At 42.6% G+C, this 16912-nt stretch overlaps 1 protein-coding gene across 2 annotated transcripts in view; it reads left to right on the top strand.

Moving 5' to 3' along the window:
* Positions 1-15292, top strand: part of NCKAP1L (NCK associated protein 1 like) — a 152898-nt gene extending 137606 nt beyond the window's left edge. For both annotated transcript variants that reach the window (XM_075591726.1, XM_075591724.1), the window contains one exon: positions 14129-15292. In XM_075591726.1, the coding sequence (XP_075447841.1) occupies positions 14129-14248 (120 nt within the window). In that variant the 3' untranslated portion in view covers positions 14249-15292. The remainder of the gene's footprint in view (positions 1-14128) is intronic.
* Positions 15293-16912: the final 1620 nt, after the last annotated feature.

The raw sequence follows: 16912 nt of genomic DNA, 5'->3' as shown, positions 1-16912 counted from the left end.
GTCTATGTCTCTCTCTCTTCAGCTTCCATTTTATTCACTCTCTGAGCCTCTCAATCTTCCCCATACTGTGCCTTTTCATGCTACTATTCCTCGCTTTCCAGATCTAAATTCGGGAAGTGCACCAAGATTTACAGGCAAAAGCAATTTAAATGCAAATGCCTCCAGAGGGCTGGAGCTACTAATGAGAGTGGACAGCGCTGACATTGTAGGAGGGTGCAGGAGTTTGGAGTTAATGTGCCAGCCCCCACAGTCATGCTTAGGAGATTCTGAACAGGCAGAAAGGTTCCTAATCTTCACTGCCAGAGGGCTTACAACATATTCCAGTGCAAGGGGCCTCCAATACATTCTGTTATTAAGAACATAGGTTGTTAAACCGTATGCCAAATAACTACAGTAAGGGGAGGGGGGCACAAGCTCTTATAGGAACAATTTGATGGAAATATTAACACCTTGGGTGCCCAGGTGCTTGCAATACTTTGACCTTTACAACTGTTGTTCTTTTGCTGGAAGCAAAAACAGTATTACATAGTAACATAGTAACATAGTAACATAGTAGTTGAGGTTGAAAAAAGACATGCGTTCAACCTATGCTAAATTTAGACAACAGATACTTTGTCCTATATCTATACTTACAGTATATTGATCCAGAGGAAGGACAGCAAACAAAAAACCCAGTGACATATCATCCAATGATATCTCATAAGGGGAAAAATAAATTCTTTCCTGACTCCAAGAATTGTTAATCAGATTTCTCCCTGGATCATCCTCCTCCTCATGTTTACTTATTTGGTATATCCCTGTATACCTTTCCAATCTAAAAAGATGTCTAACCTTTTTTTGAACAAATTCATAGTATCTGCCACCACAGTCTCCATGGGTAATGAATTCCACATTTTTACTGCCCTTACTGTAAAGAACCCTTTCCTTTGTTGATGGTGAAATCTCCTTCCCTCCAACCTTAAGGGATGGCCCAGAGTCCTTTGTACTGCCCGTGGGATGAATAGTTCTTTTGAAAGCTCCTTGTACTGTCCCCGAATATATTTGTATATAGTTATCATATCCCCTCTTGACGCCTCTTTTCTAATGTAAATAAATCTAATTTAGCTAGCTTCTCCTCATAAGTTAAATAGTCCATCCCGGTTACTAATTTGGTGGCTCTTCTCTGCACTCTCTCTAGTTCCATAATGTCTTCTAAGGAGTGGTGCCCAAAATTGTACTCCATATTCAAGGTGCGGTCTTACTAATGCTTTATAAAGGGGCATCATTATGTTTACTTCCCTTCCATCCATTGTTTTTTAATGCAAGATAAGATCTTGTTTGCCTTTGCAGCTACTGCATGACTTTGGGCACTATTGCTAAGACTTCTGACTACCAGCACTCCTAAATCCTTCTCCATCAAGGATTCCCCTAATTTATCCTCATTTAATTTGTAATTCGCCTGTTTATGCTTGCTTCCCAAATGCATAACCTTACATTTATCTGTATTAAACCTCATCTGCCATTTACCTGCCCAAGTTTCGAGTCTCTCCAAGTCCTTCTGGAGAGAAATTACATTCTGCTCTGATTCTACTACCTTACACAATTTAGTGTCATCAGCAAAGGTGGAGACTTTGCTCTCTATGCCAACCTCAAGGTCATTAATAAACAAGTTAAAAAGCAGGGGTCCCAGCTCCGATCCCTGAGGTACTCCACTCACGACTTTAGCCCAACCTGAAAAAGTGCCACTTAGGACAACCCTCTGTTGTCTATCCTTTAACCAGTTTTCAATCCAGGTGTATATATTTTTACTGAATCCAATTTGCTTTATTTTTTACACCAACCTCTTGTGTGGAACAGTATCAAAAGTCTTTGCAAAATCTAAGTAGACCACATCAACTGCATTACCCTAGTCTAATTTTCTACTTACCTCATCAAAGAAACAAATAAGGTTTATTTGGTATGATCTATCCTTCATAAATCGATGCTGACTATTACTAATACTTTTGTTTTCCATTAGGTATTCCTGAATATTATCCCGTAATAAACCTTCAAGTAGCTTACCCACTATTGAAGTCAGGCTTACAGGTCTGTAATTTCCCGGTTATGATCTAGCTCCCTTTAAAAATATAAACACCACATCTGCTTTACACCAATCTTATGGTACTAAGCATGTGGAAATGGAGTCCTTGAATATTAAATGTAACGGTCTGGCTATTACTGAACTTAACTCATTGGGAACTCTTGGATGTATGCCATCGAGGCCTGGTGCCTTACTTACTTTAATTTTATCAAGCCGCCCATGAACTTCGTCCTCAGTTAACCAATTGTACATTAATATAGAGGTTGTGGTTTCCTCCTGCGGAACTACTATTGAACTCGATTCTTCCCTGGTAAACACAGAGGCAAAGAATTTGTTTAGTACCTCCTGCTTTTTCCTTATCTCCAATAATCTGCTACCCATCTCACACTGAAAGGGTCCTATATTTTCTTTTCTCATTTTTTTGTTATTAAGGTACTTAAAGAACTTTTTAGGGTTGACCATACTTTCTATTGCAATCCTTTTTTCATTATCCATTTTTGCTAATTTAATTGCCCTTTTGCAATTTTTGTTACATTCCTTTTAATTCTGATAAGCTGCCTCCGTCCCTTCTAACTTCAAGAATCTAAACGCCTGCCTCTTCTTTTCCATATCCTCCCCTATCTGTTTATTTAGCCACATTGGTTTTGACTTATTTCTTTTATACTTTATACTTATTTCTTTTATACATATTCTTAAAAGATTTATGTTATATATGATATTAATGAATACATTCTTCAGTTATTGATTATTTTTGAGATGCCTACCCATAGAACCTCATAAATATTGTAAATTCTCAATTTAATTTTATAAACAGATTTAATACACAAAAAAACTTACAAACAAGCACACACATTGTATGTGCATGTGTAATTATATATATTTCTCTCTCATTCCCCATGACAGTACACACAATGGCGTTTATGCCCCTCCCTCCTGCATGGTAAGAACACCTTTGGCAAAACGGATAAAAGGCTCCTCCCTCCTCAGATCCCCAGTCATGTTTTTTCTACCTGCCTATGTAGACCTTCCTTAGAACATGGATCTTTTCCGGTATAAATATAGGCATACTCTGGTTTAAGGACACTCACTTTAAGTACCCTCGCGAGTAAGTACATATCGCCCAATAGGCAAACGGCAGTTTGCGCATGCGCCTATCAGCACGTCCTGAACAGCAATACCGGCTCCCTACCTGTACCGAAGCTGTGCGCAAGCGGGGAGACTATAGAGCCTGTTACAAATGCGTTATTTACATCAGTTATGCACGTATATGACGATTGCAGTACAGTACATGCATCGATAAGTGGGGAAAAAGGTAGTGCTTCACTTTAAGTACATTTTCACTTTACATACATGCTCTGGTCCCATTGCGTACGTTAATGCGGGGTATGTCTGTACTTCCGGATTGCTTTGGGTCTGGTGATGTCTTTATAACCTTAGAGAATAAGAGACAAGAAGACAATACATGCCCCCATAGTGCATTACTCTTACAATAGAAAAATAGCTGCTAGTGACCAGGGATATGTAGGCAGAGGGTACATAGAAAAATAAAATTTAATAATACATATGGAAACAAATAAAAGATTGTTACAACAATCTAAGCATAATAAAATGTGTACTCATGTACACTTGAACAAATTTCTTCTTTCCTCTGCCGAGTAAAAATTGAAATCCTACTCACGGAAAGTTACTAGGATATAAGCATTAGTATGTGGATTCCACTGGCGTTCTGGTCCCAAATTGGTAGCTGGAGCTGGGTCTCAGTCTCTCCGATCAGCCGTGCGGTCCCGACTCCTCTGACTCGTCGCCTCGTCGCCTCTCTTACTGACGTCACTTCCGGATGCGGGTACCTGAGGAAGACCTCAAGTTACGGGACTTCATTCACTTAAGTCAGTCCCATCTACTATGTCTACAGCTGGCTACTGTATGTTACCTGCAGACACCATAACTGGATGATTCACATAGTGAAGAGATCCAATTACTTCCCTCCAACAAACACAACCCACACATCAGACTTTTCCACATTCCATCTAATCTCTAAAAATGTAACACTACAGTACAAAAAAAAAGGTTTGTGTTGCTTGTCACAGTTTTTGCCTATCGGATGTACAGTATAGGAGAAAAGCAAGGTTTCAGCATTTTTACTGGAAAGAAGATGATTCTTAGCAAGTGGGTAGAACATCTCTCTCCCTTACTAAATTTCCTCTAATTTATTAAGGATACTGCTATCAATGCAACTGAGCAGAGGTCATCCATTATAATTATGTGATGTTGCCTCTCAGCTGCCAAAGTCAAACAAGTTCTGCAACAGCTACAAGTAGAAACACTTTCTGATGCAGTTGTAAAAGCTCATTTCTTTCTTTGCTGTTTTCACTTACATCCTTAGAAAGAGAGAAGTACCCCAAGATTCTAAGCATGCTTCCACCCTGCACCTGTGCCAGAGGAAAGGTTATTGCAGTATCTCACTCCTCTCTATACCTGCAAAACTGCTGTCAGAGTCTGAATACTCAATTTACTGATTTGTTGCTCAGAGCGAGTTTGTTTTCTGGCCCATAAAACAAAGTCAAGAAATTCCTAATAATAATAATAATCTGTGGACCAACTACACATCAAAGGCTTAGTCAAATAAAATAAAAAATGGAATGTGTACTGCAAACAGCATTGTATCTGAAAGTAAAACTATACTTAAAAAGAATTCTGATAAAGGGAAACTGCACAGATTGTCCCATTCAGCACCCAATCATAGACAAATTGTGTAACCAGCACAGTGGACTTGGCATGGGCAACTGTGTTGGAATTCGGTAGTGCATCAGCGCCCGAACAATACCTCTACTCTCCTATGGCCCGATTAACTAGGAACAGGCTGTCACTCAGTTTTCCGGTCTTGGTTTATTTCCCGAGTTGGAGCTTTGCACAAGTCTTCCTTTGTACAGCTACAGTACATGAATCTCTTTGTAGCTGAAGGATAGGTTTTTGTTAAGGATATTGTAGTTTACCATTATAGCAGGGGTTATTAACCTTTTGTAATCACCCCTAAGGAACCAATCACCCCATACCAATAATTATCTATCTTCTATCTATTTATCTATATATATCGTACAGGTACCATTTCAATATTTTGATTTCATATGCCAGCAAAAGGTATAAGGGCATACTTAACATAAGTACAAAGCAAAAATACTAGTAGTTACATAAAAATGTGATTTAATGCTACGAAAAATGAACAAAAAGAAACCTCAAATTGACAAACGACAGTTTTCGATAAGGACAGACGCAAATCTTGGCTTGCGTCCAACCCATTCCTAACCTTGGTTTTAATGGCAACCAACGTGGAAAAGCCCGATTCACACAAATAAATGGTCACAAAGGGAATTAAAACAGAGAGGGTTAGTTTTGCGAGAAAAGAGTCAAACACTTTGGGAGCATCAGAAATCAACAAGATTTTTCACACCAAAATCCTGCTTCAGAATAACTTTCTAAATCAGGTCATCTTTTGCCAGGTCATCATTGATGGAATCCAGGTTAAAGGTGAATAAATTTTGAATCCATTGGTCTTTTTTCAGCTGGTCGCCGAGGCTCAAATAACTGTCACAGGAACCATCTAAATTTCTTCCAAAATAGGTGCAGATTAAATTTTTTCCATATCCAGATCCGATATTAAAAAGGTTTTCTAGAGTCAGGAAATTGGCATAGTTTTCTTTTTCTAGGCGTCTTTTCCACATTGCCAACTTCTGCAGAAAGGCAGCCATTTTTTTCACTAGCCACCATAATCATACCTTCTGGCCCTTTAATTGAAGTGTTCAAGTGGTTGACATGAGAAAATATATATCGGCCAAGTATGCCAAGGAAAGAATGACGTCTTGGCTTTCAAACTGATCACCAAGATTGCTTTTATTCTCCCGAAGTAAAATTGTGATTTCTAGACATAGCTCCATGACCTAATTGAGCATGTGAGCACGTGAAAGTCAATGAACTTCGGTGTGGTACAGCAAGATGTCATGTTTTGCACCTAATTCCTGGCAGGAAAGCTTGAAGAGGTGGTGATTCATAGCTCGAGACCTGACAAAATGCTTCACGGACTTCACAGGACCACTGTAAACAACGGAGTTCAACCGCGCCAGTAGCTTGACTGAAACGTTTAGTATAGGGCCCTTTCTTTTAAGTGAGTATGTGTAACGAACAGAAATGGAAACTAATGGGTGGATCCGTATCGACCACGCATTTCTTTGGCGAGAGATAAAGAAGCTTTCACACCATGTATCAGCCACGTAACAGAATAAAAGTAATACAATGTGACAAATAAAGAATGGGTACAAATGTTTCATGTCTCGAATTTAGATCATTTTTAATATTCAAAAAACGAAATTTTCAAGAAATCCCAGCACCATCTCAATCCCTCCCTTGAACCATCTTCAATCTGTGGGTGAAATCACCCTGGTTAAGAACTCCTGCATTATAGGATCTATTTTTTTAAATAGCTGCAAAACTGCACCATATTTATTTAAGTAAAGGAATCTCAGTTTTTTCTTTGATAGATCCAGATGCAATTGGTTTGCACTTGGTTTGCACTTGGTTTGCCCCAGTTTATACACCGTGACGTCTTTAGTAAATTACCCCCAAAGTATTATTTTATTCTGAGCCTTTGAAAATGTTCCTTTGATACTTTTATTTATAGCAACTGTATAATGGTAGCAGAGAACGTGGAATCACAATGTTGGAGGCTCGTTCCCTCCATGCCACCTCTGCTGCAGTTACACTGTGGGTTTCTGTGTCTTAACAGAAGAAGGTTAAAAAATAACTTTATGATTGAAGATTAATCAGATGTATGGAACTGCTCTTTGACATTTTTTTCTGTATCCAAGATACTGCTAGGAGACAGCTGTAAAGAATGTACTGTACAGAAGAGAAAACATGCACATTTCATTAAGCGCAGAGTATATACAGTACTATAATTAGAAAAGCTGAACACTTGCATAGCACACAAAGCTCTCAGTCATTAGATTATTCAGTGCTCAAGGTTTGATAGTGAATTCCACATCTTTGCAGGCAAACACAGGCATGATGGCATTAGCAAAGAGTGGTGTGGGTGGAATGGTAATGTGTGAGGATGGGAGTCAAGGGGTTCTGCAAACAATAGGGCTCAAATGTATTTCCCAAATTAACTGTTATTGAAGTGAAACTTCTTTGGTGGCACCTACTAAATTTCCCTTGGACAAATATCCTTCATGGTGACGGAAGTGACGTGTTCCTCCCCGCGCATGCGCAGAAGCCACTGACATGTTCCTCACCACACATGTGCAGAGGCGGCCGGCACCACCCGCGCATGCGCAGAGCCAAGGAGAAACACGCTGAATAACTGAAAGGAGAAGTTTCTAGGAGGGGAGAGAGATTATTTTTGTAAAGTCTCATACCTCCCCAAACACCTTTATACAGCACGTGGAGACGTGTGCACAAAAAGGAACATGCCTGAGATACTGTACCTGGAAAATACGGCAATTCATCTCTTTTTCCACCTTTTAGTAAAACCTTATATTAATTCCTTGTGTTAACCTAAATGACCTTTAGTGGCTATGCGATGTTAGGGGAAACACCTATTGTACATATCACTAACAGCCAGAAAAATGTAACCATATGCTAAAGGAGAAAAACTGGGTTTTTAGGTTATTCTCCTTAGTGGACAGGTGTGAACATTACGCTAAATAGCCTAGCGGAGCTTAGTGTATCTGGGCCTTTGTGAAGGATGTAATTAATTGTGGGTCTGTCTGTGAGCAGCGGGGATGCTGCATTATCACAGTGGGGATGTGAATGATGAAAGCTGTTTAAATCAGTGAAAGCTGTCTAAATCAAATCTTGCTTCATTTGTCCATCTACGTACACACATGATAATTCTTAACTGACGTGTAAACATCATCCATCGGGATATACAGCAAGTTCTCATGATCACACAGTGGGGACTATGTATCAAGAAGATTGTTTCCCTGCAATAGCAATGATTGCTTTGTATGCTCAGTTACTTAGTATTCTCTCTTGTAGCAGCTATGTCAAAATCATGTACAGTATATATTTGTAACCCTCCTTGCCCGGCTCTAAAGGAGGTTACCTCAAGTTGGATGTTTATATACTGTACATGGCAGTGCTGAGTCTCTCATACCTTTTCAGGGTGCTGGATCCGTGCAGGCTGGAAGTGGCTATGCAGATACAGTAGAATAAGGATGGGTAGCAGGAATGTTTACAGTACAAACAAGAGCTTTATTAAAATCCGTTGATAATGCTCTACAGTACATACAATGGCAGACTTCTCATAGACATTAACTGGTGTCAAACAATATAGTTACTCTGTGCTTCTTCCGCTGGTAGCTCTCACTTCTACACTAAGGAGATACTTAGGCGTATGTCCTTTAGGAATGTTAGATTGGAAATCTCTTGTATAGCTTTCTTAATGCCCTGTATCTGGTGGACCCTGGTTGGGACATGCACACTCTATTCTTGGGGATCAGTATCCCTTTACTGTGGACAGCATTCTTCCCCTATAGTTATCAGATGAGGAGTTTACTGAAGACCTGTCAATGGGAGTACAATATCTTCGGCGATCGGTATCCCGTCACTGCCTACCTTGCCTATACCTATTGGATCGGGGCTTTACTAGGGACCCTCCGGTGGACCCGATCAATTATGCTCCGGAGTTTCTACTCTGAGAACTCCCTGCTGAACAATCTCTGTTCATTACTATGGGCTCTATCTGTAAATGGCACGTTCCTTAACGGGAAACAATAAAAGTGACAGGACATCCTTATTACCACATAACTATACACTTGAACATATTTACATAACTTACAGTGAGGCTCTCTCCAACTACTACTCCAGAGGAACCAAATTCTAGAACATTGTACCTATGTACTGCACCGACACACTTTATTCGAGCAAATACCCAGTATGTACCTGGCAGATACCTGGAATGCGCCGCTCCTCACCTCTGACAAGCCCCGTTGCGTTTGCCTTCCCAGCCTGGGTTCATGCCTGGCTGACGGGCGGCTGATCTGTTAAATGATAATGATTAGGATTTAATAGGCTGCAATGCTTCGCGTGTCTACCAGATGGCATAAATTCATGAATTGTAATGCAGTATATATATATATACTGTGCAGTATTGCAGCCAGCTGGAATAAAGTGCTTCAATCCCTGCCTTGAAAATACCTCAATGCACTCGGGCAGAAAACAGTCACAAACCTCAATACACCCGGGTATACCCGAAGTCGTGGGACTAGCCGAGCTCGAATAAAGTGTGTCGCCAGTGTATATATACTCTAGTGGTGACATCACTATCACCAGACATAAAGTGAGTGCGGCTTAGTTTCTGCCAAGTCACCCTGTATCATGTGATGGGAGAGGAGTGTTACCCAGTGTGAGTCTTCTAGGGCCTTAACCCTTACATTACCATAGTAGTCCCCACAAGGGGGCTACATATTTTTATATTAACACATTTTAAAGACGTCTCCAACACAAGCCTTATGCGCCGCACCTCCAACTGTGAAACTAGAAAATAGGAGTGTTTGCTCAACCCCTTTCCATAGCATTTCCTTCTACAAAACAATGGTAAAGTAACAAAACATTATGCAACATATATTTACATACTTACATAATAGATGAAGCTGAAAAAAGACATATGTCCATCAAGTTCAACCCATGTTAAATTTAGACCACCGATACTTATCCTATATTTGTATTTACAGTATGTTGATAAGAGGAAGGCAAACAAAAACAAACTCCCGGGTAACATCATCCAATGCTGTCTAATAAGGGGGAAAATGTAATTCCTTCCTGACTCCAAAAATCAGATGGATCAACATCCGTCAAGCACATCCGTCCATAGTGTCTATGTAACGAAGTGACACTATGGATGGATGTGTTTCATTTTATTCAAAACCGGGTCAAAGTGGAAACCTTTCTTAGTCGGGGACAGTCTCTTTTTACCAGATAAACACTGGATGCAGGATAAGGAGCTGTTTGCTGTTTTCTGCAGCCTGTCGGGTGCAGATATTCGAACAGCACCCTCCGACAGATTTGATTTTGATAGGTTGATCCCCGTAGTGTGACGAGTTTATAGCGTGGCCTCTGACCCTCTTCTATCTTCCTCCCAGTGACTTTAACATTTACTTTAGAGAGCATTCTAATTGTTCTGGACATATCTTTTTCTGCAATTTATTAAGTGGTTTTGTAGTGAGTCTCAGTGTAGTCATTATATGCAATCAGATTTCTAATCATCACTGTGTTTTGAAGTATACCTATATCTGTTTTAACCCTCAAATACATTACTATTCATTTATAATATGGGGCATGCGTTTTCTTTTCCTTTTGTGTTTTAGATTATATTGGAACTTGGTTTCTTTGAAAGCCACTAAGGCCCGTAATATAGTGCGCGCGCGGCACTTATAATTGTCTGTGCCCTAGCCTGGCCTGCTATACTTCGGCCACGCGTGCGCACGGCAGTGAGCGGTGGCGCGGCAGAGTACAGCAAAGATGGGAAAATGTATATATTCGCGCTGCTGCCGCGCCACGTGACTCTGCCAAGCCAATCACAGCACGGCTGGGATAGGCTGGCGGGGGGAAGGGGGGTTCCCGGGGGCAGGAGGAGCACGCAACTCACCCTGCCTCAGCAGCACACAGAACTGTGTGTGAAGCCGGGTGCGACGTCTTAGCCATGCCCACCTGTCGCTCACAGCACAGACCTGTGTACACAAATTAGCACACGCGCGCCAACTATAAAACAGGCCTCAGGCTACAACTTTACTCCTTTTTGAGCTGGAATTAATTATATTAAATCAAAGAATCCTTACAATCAATCACAGTTTAATTGAAATGTAATCTTTATTGAGTGATTTTTTTTCACGCAGGCAATCAGTTATTTCACATAAATTCATCTATTTACATTTAATATACTGTATTAGTGAGCACGTAGCGTTGATTTCTTCAGAGTGTGTGTGTGTGTGTGTGTGTGTGTGTGTATGTATGTATATATATATATATATACAGTGTTCGACAAACCTATACATTTGCACGCCCCGGGCGAGTGGATTTAACATCGTGGCGAGCTCCTATTGGCCCAAGTAGCACACGTGTTGTACTAGGTGGCGAGTAGATTTTTTTGTTCGGCGAGTAGATTTTTTGGTGATTTGTCGACCACTGTATATATATATATATATATATATATATACATATACACACACACTGACTGACACACATACACACACTGACTGACACACATATACACACACACTGACTGACACACACACTGACTGACACACACACACACACACACACACACACACTGACATACATATACACACATACACACACTGACTGACACACATGCACACAAGGAATTCACACTTAGTGAATATATATATATATAGCAAATAAAAAGATCACTTGTGAGCACATTCACATGTCTTAGGCAGGTCTGCAACCCTGTCTTTCCCCATTATATATAAATAGATATAGTAGGATAGTAGAATCAATGAGTACTTCAGTTTTAGGTGATACCTTTTTATTTGGATTAACATTTGAAATCATAGGACATACATACATACATACTGTACATGAGAAAAAGTTTGTTCGCAACTTAGGATTTACACATATTTCAAACCTAAAATGTTATTAGATCTTAATCTAAGTCCTAAAAATAGCTTTCCTGATCAATCAAATTACACAAAAACATGATACTTTTTCAACATTTATTTATCTACAAATGATTAAACATGCAGTTTAAAAAAAAAAGCTGTGTGTGCTGTGCACGCGCATAGTAAGTGAAACTTCTTTGACTTTTGTCACAGAAATTGTATTTGTATTGGTGATGTTTTAATTAAAAATCAAAATACAATTTTATTGACAAAACGCAAATAAATTTGACTTATAATGCGCGTGCTCGGCACACATCCCCTGTATTAGCTATTTGCACTAAGTGTGAATTCCTTGTGTGCATGTGTGTCAGTCAGTGTGTGTATGTGTGTATATGTATGTCAGTGTGTGTGTGTGTGTGTGTGTGTGTGTGTCAGTCAGTGTGTGTGTCAGTCAGTGTGTGTGTATATGTGTGTCAGTCAGTGTGTGTGTGTGTGTCAGTCAGTGTGTGTGTCAGTCAGTGTGTGTGTATATGTGTGTCAGTCAGTGTGTGTATGTGTGTCAGTCAGTGTGTGTGTATATGTGTGTCAGTCAGTGTGTGTGTGTGTGTGTGTATGTAAGTCAGTCAGTCAGTGTGTGTCAGTCAGTGTGTGTATGTGTGTCAGTCAGTGTGTGTGTGTGTGTGTGTGTCAGTCAGTGTGTGTATGTGTGTCAGTCAGTGTGTGTGTGTGTGTATGTGTGACAGTCAGTGTGTGTATGTGTGTCAGTCAGTGTGTGTATGTGTGTGTGTGTGTGTGTGTGTGTGTATGTATGTGTGTCAGTCAGTGTGTGTGTGTATGTGTGTCAGTCACTGTGTGTGTGTGTGTGTGTGTGTGTGTGTGTGTGTGTGTGTGTGTGTGTGTGTGTGTATGTGTGTCAGTCAGTGTGGATGTATGTGTGTGTGTGTGTGTGAGTGTGTGTGTGGGTCAGTCAGTGTGGGTCAGTCAGTGTGGGTCAGTCAGTGTGGGTCAGTCAGTGTGGGTCAGTCAGTGTGTCAGTCAGTGTGTGTGTGTGTGGGGGGGTGTGGGGGTGTGTGGGGATGTGTGTGTGGGGGTGTGGGTGGGTCAGTCAGTGTGTGTGGGGGTGTGGGTGGGTCAGTCAGTGTGTGTGGGGGTGTGGGTGGGTCAGTCAGTGTGTGTGGGGGTGTGGGTGGGTCAGTAAGTGTGTGTGGGGGTGTGGGTGGGTCAGTCAGTGTGTGTGTGGGGGTGTGGGTGGGTCAGTCAGTGTGTGTGTGGGGGTGTGGGTGGGTCAGTCAGTGTGTGTGGGGGTGTGGGTGGGTCAGTCAGTGTGTGGGGGGTGTGGGTGGGTCAGTCAGTGTGTGTGGGGGTGTGGGTGGGTCAGTCAGTGTGTGTGGGGGTGTGGGTGGGTCAGTCAGTGTGTGGGGGTGTGTGGGGGTGTGTGGGTGGGTAAGTCAGTGTGTGTGTGGGGGTGTGGGTGGGTCAGTCAGTGTGTGTGTGGGGGTGTGGGTGGGTCAGTCAGTGTGTGTGTGGGGGTGTGGGTGGGTCAGTCAGTGTGTGTGTGGGGTTGTGGGTGGGTCAGTCAGTGTGTGTGTGGGGGTGTGGGTGGGTCAGTCAGTGTGTGTGTGTGTGGGGGTGTGGGTGGGTCAGTCAGTGTGTGTGGGGGTGTGGGTGGGTCAGTCAGTGTGTGTGGGGGTGTTGGTGGGTCAGTCAGTGTGTGTGGGGGTGTGGGTGGGTCAGTCAGTGTGTGTGGGGGTGTGGGTGGGTCAGTCAGTGTGTATGTGTCCAACTGCAGCCAGGGGCGGGGTGTAACATTGCGCACAACCTCTCTACCCCGCCTTACGCAAATTCCGCACACACCCCGTGGGGTACATGCGCCCGGCACGGGCATGAGTGACCGAGCCCCTGTGCCGCGTGAGTGACCGAGCCCCTGTGCCCCTGTGCCGCTGCCAATGGGCGTTAGGTGCGTGTGGGTGGAACGACGCCGCTGCCAGCCGCTTCTGCGCATGTGTGGCGTCCGTCAGCGGCGCCATCACAACTGCGCATGCGCGGCATGGCAGCGGTCGTGGAACAGTTAGGCGGGCTGTTAGGAGCGGCTATCGCCGCCGCATATGTCAGCAGCCGGGTGTGTGGGGGTGTGTGGGGGTGTGGCGGAGATTAGGAGTGGCGCCGGCGGCTATCGCCGCTGCCGTATGTGACAGGGGACGTGTGAGCGGAGCGGCGTCCATTACGTGACGTCACTTCCGTTTCACATTTCGTCTCCCATCTATCCAGTTTTGTTCTATCAGGACTAGGTGCCACGAAAGAAGTTTCACTTCAAAAGTTATTTCTCAAAGCCACAAAAGACGACTCTCTCCCACAAGTTGTTGGCATTACCATTAGGCTACTACATTCTGATGCTGGCCATGCTTAGCTTTTTTGACATTTTTATTAAATTACTTTCTATTTAATTTCCTTTCAGATTGTGGAGGAGTCCTCATTTCTTACTGTGGATATGCTGGAATCCTGCTTTCCCTATGTGCTGCTCCGAAATGCTTACCACGAAGTCCACCGAACATTTCCAACTGTATCATCAACCTGATTCCAACATGCAGGGCAATCATGTAAACTGATGGAAAAGCATTAACCTTAAAGCAGGAGAGCGCAAACTTTTTCCCCTGCGCCCCCATGCCGGCTGTCCTGCTCTCCGCGCCCCCCTCCTTCCTCCTTACCGTGGTTCCTGGCATCCGGGCGTCATGACGTAACGTTGCCATACAGTAGGAACTACGTTGCCTGGCGACACGTCTCCAGATGCCGTCTGAACCACGGTAAGTAAGGTTTACAGAGGCTTTCACCGCTTCCCCAGCACTTCATTTAAGTGCCTTCGGGAAGCGCGCAGGACCTCTGTAAACCCCGCGCCCCCCAAAATTAATCTCGAACCCTACCTGGGGGGTGTGTCCCCCAGTTTGCGCACCGCTGCCTTAAAGCTCTGGACAATTTAGTGGGAAACTTTGTTTAGTGACTCTTATTTAATGACAATGGACAAGATCATCCCATATCCATTCACCTTTGGTACCAGAGAATAGATTAAACAGTTCGAGCATGTACTAGAAGAAACATTTGTATACATTAGTGAAGGTGATCTTTTTATGAATCATATTAATAACAATGTGCTGTAGTCAGGCAAGTGTTTGCGATGAGTTCCAAGGCTCACTAACATCTGCACAAAGTAGGATTGTGAAGCTCTGCCAATTATAGCTGCCTGACACGAAAATAAGTCGCATGCAATGCTTTTAAAATAAAAATAAAAAAAATCAGTGTTTTTTTATATGCACTTATGTTTTATTGTAGAATTTACAGTGAAATATTAACAGGCCCATCTTTACTGAATAGTCTTCTGCCATAAAATATCTTCCAGCTTCAGAAGGTGTCTTATGACAGAAGGCCGCTTAGTAAATATGGCCCTTTTTATCATCAAGTATTATTACAGTATATCTATTTTGTAATTACTTAGCGGTTTTGATGCATGGTATAATTTCTGACCACAGCTCATATTCAGCACATTTTTATTCTCATCTTTGCATTATTTCTCTGTAGCGCTGTTTTTGTACCAAGTCACAACCAATAAAGTTTTAAATCTTAAAGATCTCATCGGTCCTCTTGCTTCTGTTTTAGCCGCATGCTGCAGTATCACATTGCGCTCTCATGTATGGCAAAATATTGTACACAATTACTAGTAAACATGTCTTGAGAAATAAATCATTTAATGTAAGGAGCTTCTTACTGTGTACAAATAAATGCCATAGGAATGATTATAATCTCCTTCTGATAAAAGCATTTGTCTAAGCCAGTGACTATAAGTCTGATATATGTAATTATAGTTGTGTGCATACATGCTTTTGTTTGTTTTGTTCTACTGTATGGGCAAATCAGTGCTGCAAGCACGGAGTTGTGTGAGGGAATTGCAATGTGGTTCAAGTGCAGTTAGATTAAGGGCCTCATGCTATAAGCAGTGATAAGCCCCTTATTGTCACCTTATCGCCAAAAAAGCCTACAGCAATTCAGTAAGCCCGGTAAGCTGGCGATAAGAGCAAAAATCGCCGCCCCCCCACCCCACAAAAAAAACGCGAAACGCACAGCGAGAAGCCACTTATCGCCAGCATCTCAAACTCGCGGTATTCTAGTAGCCCCGATCAGCTTATCGCGGCTGATCGCCGCTCTAGAATGGAGATTTCCTCTCCAAATCGCCTCGCCACAAAAAGTTGGCAAGAAGCTGCCGAGAAGCAGCGGGATGGCACGTAGAAAAAAAGGTAATGAAGTTGCCTGTAAATGCATTTTTCCTTCATCGGATTGATGCCGGGAGACTCAAGAGCTGATATCCATCAATATCAGCACTGGAGACCCCCGGCATGAATCAGATGCATGAAAAATGCATTTACAGGCAACTTCATTACCGTAGCAGCTAACCACTAAGGCAATGAAGTGGTTAACCACCAGTGCCAGGCTTATTGTGGGTATTGGGGGTGGGTGAAGGTGGTATTTGGCCCTTGGTGGGGGTTTTGGCCTTGCGGGGGTCGGGGGGGGGGGTGTTGCGGGTGGACTTAACCCCTTCATTACTTAGCAGTTAATACCGCTAAGGTAATGAAGGGGTTAACCCCTCTCGCTACCCACCCGGTAGGTCAAAACACCCATCCTTGGGGCTAATAACCCTTAACCCACCCCCGCTACCCAAAATAAACACAAACACACACAGCAGCCCCACTACCCACCTCCTAGGCCCCCAATATAATTACAATATCTAATAAACAACAATACACAACCCACCCCCTGTGCCCCCACATAAAAGCATGATTTATTTTTTTATACACAGGATTAATACCACAGGTGTTGTCCCCGCTAGGCTCCGTGGGCCTCCAGGAGGTCCCGGGTAATTCCCACAGGTGTCCATGGGACCTCAGGTGGTCCCCATGGGCGTCCGGGGTCCTTGGGTGGTCCCCGCTGGCCTGCGGTACCATTCCTGTATTTAAAAAAAGTAAACATGGCCTACTTTTCAATAAATTATTTTTTACCTGGATCCCATTGATTCTAGGATGGCAAACATAAACCGCCAGTTAAGATGGTCAAAGGACTTTTTGACATTTAGAGCTAGTAGAAATGCCGGGGATTTAGAATGTTGCGCTGTGATGATGCATTTGGTATTATCTTCCTTTAATAAAGCCTACCTGGTCTGGTTGAATCACCTAATTTGCTAATAAATATTCATTTA

The sequence above is a fragment of the Ascaphus truei genome, chromosome 3 (genome assembly GCF_040206685.1).
Source record: "Ascaphus truei isolate aAscTru1 chromosome 3, aAscTru1.hap1, whole genome shotgun sequence".
NCBI lineage: Eukaryota > Metazoa > Chordata > Amphibia > Anura > Ascaphidae > Ascaphus > Ascaphus truei.
The sequence above is the reverse complement of the archived record's forward strand: the minus strand, read 5'-3'. Positions and strand labels throughout refer to the sequence as shown.